The 6,932-nt window shown below is 40.4% G+C and overlaps 1 protein-coding gene across 1 annotated transcript in view; it reads right to left on the reverse strand.

Annotated features, from left to right (window-relative positions):
• Mcmdc2 (minichromosome maintenance domain containing 2) overlaps positions 1 to 6,932 on the reverse strand; it is a 38,671-nt gene that overhangs the window by 11,961 nt on the left and 19,778 nt on the right. The window contains exons 11-12 of the mRNA XM_021222416.1: positions 1,581 to 1,747; positions 319 to 498 (exon numbers count right to left, since the gene is read on the reverse strand). Of these exons, the coding sequence (XP_021078075.1) occupies positions 319 to 498; positions 1,581 to 1,747 (347 nt within the window). The remainder of the gene's footprint in view (positions 1 to 318; positions 499 to 1,580; positions 1,748 to 6,932) is intronic.

Below are 6,932 nucleotides of genomic sequence, written 5' to 3' on the forward strand. Positions count from 1 at the left end.
AATAAATAAATTTAAAAAAAAAAAAAAAAAAAGAACTGGGCTGGTGAGGTGACTGGTGAGTAAAGGCACGTGTTGCCAAGCCTGGCCGCCTGAGTTTGATCCCCATAAGCCACAGAAGGAGGGAACTGCATTTTACAAAGTTACTCTATGACCTTTATGTGTCCTGGGTTACACTTGTGTCCACACACATGCAAAATACATGCATGCATGGGCACACACACCACACAAATGAATAAATAAGTAAATAAATGTAAAGATAAAAAATAAACAATTGAGAAATGAGTAGGCATTCTGAGTAAGGGCTTTATCTAACTTTACCTTTTCAAAGTCTTCAGTTGTGAACTGCTTAGACGCTAAATACAGCAGCCCCTCGGGGTCCACTGCTTTCTTTAAAGTGTGCTGCACAGTGGGAAGAAGTGGGTGGCAAGGAGATGACTCACTGCAGTTAATCAACAATCCAAATGCCTCTGTAAGGTTGGCTGGAATCAAACTGCAATCCTACATCAAACGCAGAGGTAGGGCAAACAGCTAACTAATTGGAAACAGTTAAATACACATTGATCATTATATTATTTAACTATCTAGTGGTTATTTCAGTATTAACTACAGTTTAAAGTAATTTCTGGGAAAAACGTCAAATTTGTGGAAAGCAACTTTTTAAGAAAGTTCTTACTGAGTACTTATTAAATATTATTTAGTAAAGCCTTCTAAGACTCAAGAGATGCACATTCAGTAAAGAATGAGGAGCACCTATTGAATTCTATCCTCCAGAGCCCAGACAGAAAGACAGAAAGGCTTGGTGCTACAATAAGTGGTTGTAATCTCAGTGGTGGGGAGGTGGACACAGAAAGATCCCGTGAGCTTGCAAGACTAGGCTAAATGTGTGAGTTTCAGAGAGAGAGACTCTGCTCAAAATCCAAAGTGGACTGCAGTTGAGGAAGACATTGATGTCAACTTTGAAAACACACACACACACACACACACACACACACACTTCTCAACTTTGAAACAGAAATTTCTATTGACTAGACATCTGATTTGCATAAGTGAAAATTTTAGGGGTAGGATGTAGCTCAGACAAAAAGAAACCTCACAAACATTAACAACTGGATCATTATTCAGTTGTCATGTCTGATAAAGTATATAAATACATCAACAAAACGTCCAAAGACATTGCTGGGTATACCAGGGCATGTCTGCACTCCAGCTCTTGGCACTCAGCATGACGGCTAGTTTGAGCCAGTCTGGGCTATATAATGAGTTACAACACCATCCTGGTTACAAGGTGAAGCCTTACCTAAAAAATGAGGAAGATGTAAGAAGGAAGAGGCTGAAAGCAGAGAAGAGTGTGAAAACATACTAACAGTTCTCTGAAAAACATTTAAAAGCTGCCTTTTTTTTTTTTTTTTTTTTTTTAAAGACAGGGTTTCATGTAGCCCAGGATGGCCTCAAACTTACAACATAGCTGAGGATGACCTTGAATTCTAACCCTGCTTCCATGTCTCAAGTACTAGGATTACAGGTGGCCTCCTAAACATTATTCGACGATATTCTAACAGTAAAATATTCAGAGCCCTTACCATCTGACCAATCAGAGTACTGGTTTTCTGTACATTTCTCCTTGAAGATGAATCCATATCAACAAAAGACCAAAAACTGCACTGAATGGGAAAGGTCATTTGCTGATCGAAATCATCCCCAAACTTCTTTCCTGGGATGAACACTGTAATGCTTCTGCTCTCCAAAGCTGCATCACAAGAACCGATCCATGTGTTAGCGAAGAACTTAGATGCTGTACATCTGAACAGTTTTTACTGTCAATCTTTAAAAATTTTGTTATTCTAGTAGATATCCTGTAAGTCTACAAATTAATAGAAAATATCATATGAAATTCTACTAAATCAGAGAGTGAAGAGACAATATAGTTTGTCCTACCATGCACAGTGCATGTGATCCTGGGATAGACCCCAGGGCTTTGTGAACACTGTCAACTGAGTCACAGCCAACTCAGGAATGTCCTTTATGTGATTAAAAAAAAGTGATAGAAAGCAGTCTATTCATGAGGGAATGTCAGAAGTCAAAGAAAATATGATCTATGACTGAGGAAGAAGTTCTTTTAATTCAGCGTGTTCAAAACCAAAGCTGTCCAAGCTCTCTCCCACCTAAAACCCAACAAACAAAAAGCACGGCCCTACTCACATGTTTGTCTTTCCTTCACACTGCGTGACATTCAGTCTGTGGATTTAACTTTATTCTTAGGACTCTGACTTCTAGGTGAATTCCAATTAATCTTATGATACATTTTACAGTCTTTCATATTCATGCATGTTAGACTTCTGTCCCTATGAAAAACTACCTCATATAAGCAACTTCAAGAGAAAGCTCCTTAGACTGTGGTACTAAAGTTTTAGTCCATCATGCTGGGAAAGACATGACAGAGCAGAGCAGCTCACATCATGGTAGTCAAGAAACAGAAAGAATGTTCTACTCTTTTTTTTTTTTTGGTTTCTCTGTGTAGCCCTGGCTGTCCTGGAGCTCACTCTGTAGACCAGGCTGGCCTCGAACTCAGAAATCCCCCTGCCTCTGCCTCCCAAGCGCTGGGATTAAAGGCGTGCACCACCACTACTGGGCTATGTTCTGCTCCTTACCTTTAGTAAAGGTACCACCTTCATGCAGGGTGTGTCTTCCTTAATTTATCCTCTCTGGAATGACTTCCAGACATACTCAGAAGTGTGCTTTATTAATCTCTCACATGTGTCTCAGCCCTTTGATATGTACAGTTATGATTAACTATTGAGTTATACCTTTCTTTCCCCTGGATTGTGAATCCTTAGCCTCATAGAAATTGCCCAAGCAGTTTTCACAATGACTGCACTATTTGCTACTCCCTCTAACAATACACAAGAATTTAGAGGGTCCACATTCTCAATTCTTATCAATTCTTTAAAGTTCTTTTTGCCATTCTAGTAGGCAGGACTACTTAGTGGAGCCCAATGGAAATAAAAAAATCTAGTATGCTGTTAAAAAAACAGGAAAAATACTCCTATTAAAAGTACTAGTGTGCACAGCTTTACCTGTAAACATATTTTTATATAAGCTTATATTTATACTTTCTCTTTTTTAATAATTAATTTTACTTTATGTGCATCGGTGTGAGAGTATCAGATGTCTGGAACTGGAGTTACAGATAGTCATAAGCTGCCATGTGGGTGCTGGGAACAGAACCTGGGTTCTCTGGGAGAGCAGCCAGTGCTCTTAACCTCTAAGCCATTGTTGCTGCCATGCTCCCTACCATTAATGGTCATAGATTCAAAACCTCTGGAACCATAAACCCCAAATTAAATTGTTTCTTTTTTAAGTTGTCTTAGTCATGTTGTTTATCACAGCAATTGAAAAGTAACTAAGGCAAATACTCATAGCAGATTATTCACAATTAGCAAAAAGTGGAAACAAGATATCTGTCAATGTAATAGAATATTTTTCAGCATTAAAGTGAATGAAATTTGGGCTGGAGAGATGGCTCAGCAGTTAAGAGCACTGACTGCATTTCTGGAGGTCCTGAGTTCAAATCCCAGCAACCACATGGTGGCTCATAACCATCTGTAACAAGATCTGATGCCCTCTTCTGGAGTGTCTGAAGACAGCTACAGTGTACTTACATATAATAAATAAATAAATAAATCTTAAAACTTCTTAAAAAATGAATGAAATTCTATTCATAGACAAGTTCATAAAGACAGAAAATAGAATGAGTATTACCAGGGGCTAATAGAGAGAAATAGGGAGTTAGCATTTAATGAGCATAGAGTTTATGTTGCATGTAAAATTTAAAAACATGCTTCCTTCTTTGCCTGGGACCATGGCCCTCCCTCCCAGCTTAGCTCCAACAGCCAGCTATTACTGCCTTTCCTGCCTTAGCTCAGGATCCATAGCAACCAACCCCCAACCTGGAAAGCCAGGAGCTGTTGTCCACACTCTACCGGCCCCTCTTGGCTTCTCTCTTTCTCTGCCCACCTTTGCTCCGTGGAAGGAAACATTTAGGCAGCTTTATTAATTTAAACTTGTCAGACAGCACAATGATGGGTGCAGAATCTACTGCCCTAATCTTATTAACTAGCCTTTATCAGACAGTCTCCAGTGACCCCCTGGTGGCAGAGCCTACCAGTTCTAATCTCCCCAAGATCTTACATGACTGCTGATTTCTTCTCATTCCAAAACCTGGCTGAAAAGCCCTTTCTCCATCCTTTCAATCCCTTCTTCCTCCTGGGACCTGGAAGTCCCACTATGACCCTTCACCCATCAATTAGCTTCTGCCTTCTTTATTGACCAAATCAAGAACCAATTAGGGAAACAGCACCTCACCCTACAAGTTTATATTGTAGTGTGTTTATATTGAGTAAGTTTGATCTTTTGTTATCTATTGTAAATCTAAGTGCAGGCCCCCAAGACCTGGTTGTCCCAGAGATGAGAGCCTGCATGTACAATTTGGCCTAAAGTTCTCTGTGATTGGTAAATAAAGATGCCAATAGCTGGGCAGAAGGAGGTAGGTGGAGTTTAGGTTTCCTGGGCTCTGGGATTGGAGAGGGACCATGAGGGAGAAGAAGGTCCAGGAGGAGAAGGAGAAGTCACCGTGGGATAGGTAAGCCATAAAAACCATGGCCCTGAAGGCTGGCCAACTGGAGTCCAGAAAAGGTCCAGATGAAACATAGTAAATAGTAAGTAAGAATTTATCTATAGGAAAGTAGATTCTAATAGCATGGAGGCTAGGTATCTGCCCAGCTCTTGTGAATATAAAGGTTGTGTGTGTGTGTGTGTGTGTGTGTGTGTGTGTGTGTGTATGTGTGTGTGTTTAAATCTGGGAACTAAACAATTTAAGATGGGGTAGAGTCCAGATTAAATAATTTCTAAAACAGGAGTTATCAAACAATTCTGGAACTATACAGCAGTAATAGATGTACACGACTATAAATGTACTTTGTCTTAATAACTGTCCATTGCTATGAAGAAACACCAAGATCATTGCAATTCTTATGAAAAGAAGCATTTAATTAGGGGCTTATGATTTCAGAGAGTTAGTCATTATCATCATGGCAGGGATCATAGCAACATACAGGCAGGCATGGTGTTGAGTGGTAGCCAAGAGCTTTACATCCTGATCCACAGGCAGCTGGCAGAGAGTACAAGACTGGGGCTCACACTGACTTTTGAAATCTTGAAGCCTCTCAGTAACAATCTCTTCCAACAAGGCCACACCTAATCCTTCCCAACAGTGCTCCACTGAGAAGCAAGCACCCACATACATGATAAGCCTATGGGGATCATTTTTGTTCAATCCACCACACACTTAATGCCACAAAATTATACAAGAGTTGAAATGTCAACTTCTGAATGTATATTTTTATACTTTTTAAAATTACATTTATTTATGTGGGTTTTTGTTTGTTTGTTTGTTTGTTTTGTTTTGTTTTTTCGAGACAGGGTTTCTCTGTGTAGTCCTGGCTGTCCTGGAACTCACTTTGTAGACCAGGTTGGCCTCGAACTCAGAAATCCACCTGCCTCTGCCTCCCAAGTGCAGGGATTAAAGGCGTGTGCCATCACCGCCCACTCTTATTTATGTTTTTAAGTGTGCATGTACATGCTTACATCTGTGTGCAGGTCACAGTGTGTGTGTGTGTGTGTGTGTGTGTGTGAGGACTACTTGAGAAAGTCAGTTCCTTCTTTATACCATGTGAATCCTAGGTATCAAAATCAGTCACTGGGCTGGCAGCAAGCATCTTTACCCAGTGAGCCAACTCATCTCTTGCTTTGTTTTTTAGAAGAGTCTTGCTATGTAGCTCAGGCTGGCCTCAGACTCACTATGTACCCTAGACTGGCCTTAAACTCCCCTCACCCTTCTACCTTAGATTCCAGAGTGCTGAGATTTATAGATTTATGTTTTCATGGATGAAATTTGCTATTTTTTTTAGCTAAATTAAAGATGTCAGTCACAGATGGCCACACATTAAAGGATTTGTTTATATGTTATGTCCTGAATAGGCAATCCCATAGAAGTAGGAAGCAAATTTGATCCAAACGCACAGTAGTGCCTCTTGCTCAGTTAGTGACAGTGACTGCAGCCAAGGTGAGAAACAGTAAGTAATTGGACTTACAGTTCATCAATAATGAAAGAGAAGTCACTGAAAATTAAAGTTAGAACCACTTGTGTCTTGAAGGCCATGTAGACACTATCATTGCTCAAAGAAAGAGACAGGCCACTGTTGATAACACATGAATGTGTTTCCTCTAGTCTCACTGCACTTTGCAATGTGTGACTTCAAAGGAAAAACTGTTTTTAAAATTCTCTTTTGTGTGTGGTGCTGGAGACCAAACCTAGGATTTTCAAGGCAAGCACTCTATCAATTAAGTTATATCCCTGCCTAAAATTATTAAAAATTCAAAGATGGTACCAGCAGTGTTTTAACTCTTGTGGAGTTGGCACTTGTCCCTACTCTTATGCTTGTTGCTATCTCCTTGTGGGTTTTACTTCTATTCCCCTGACGGCCACTGATGTTCAGCAATAATAAATGGAAAGCATGCACTCTACTTCTGAGTCCAAGATTTTTGTTTTTTAAAGTATTGACTTACGGAAACATCTATATTCTGAACATACCCCATATGTCTTAGTTACTGTTCTATTGCTGTAAAGGGACACCACAACCAAGGCAGAAGAAAGCATTTAATTGGGGTCTTGCATACAGTTATAGAAGGCTAGACCATGATCATGGCTGGGAGTATAGTGGCAGGCAGGCAGTCAGGCAGTCAGGCAGGCAGGCAGGCAGGCAGGAAGGAAGGAAGGAAGGCAGGCAGGCAGGCAGGCAGGCAGGCAGGCAGGCAGGCAGGCAGGAAGGAAGGAAGGAAGGAAGGAAGGAAGGAAGGAAGGAAGGAAGGAAGGA

This window comes from Mus pahari, chromosome 22, assembly GCF_900095145.1.
Source record: "Mus pahari chromosome 22, PAHARI_EIJ_v1.1, whole genome shotgun sequence".
NCBI lineage: Eukaryota > Metazoa > Chordata > Mammalia > Rodentia > Muridae > Mus > Mus pahari.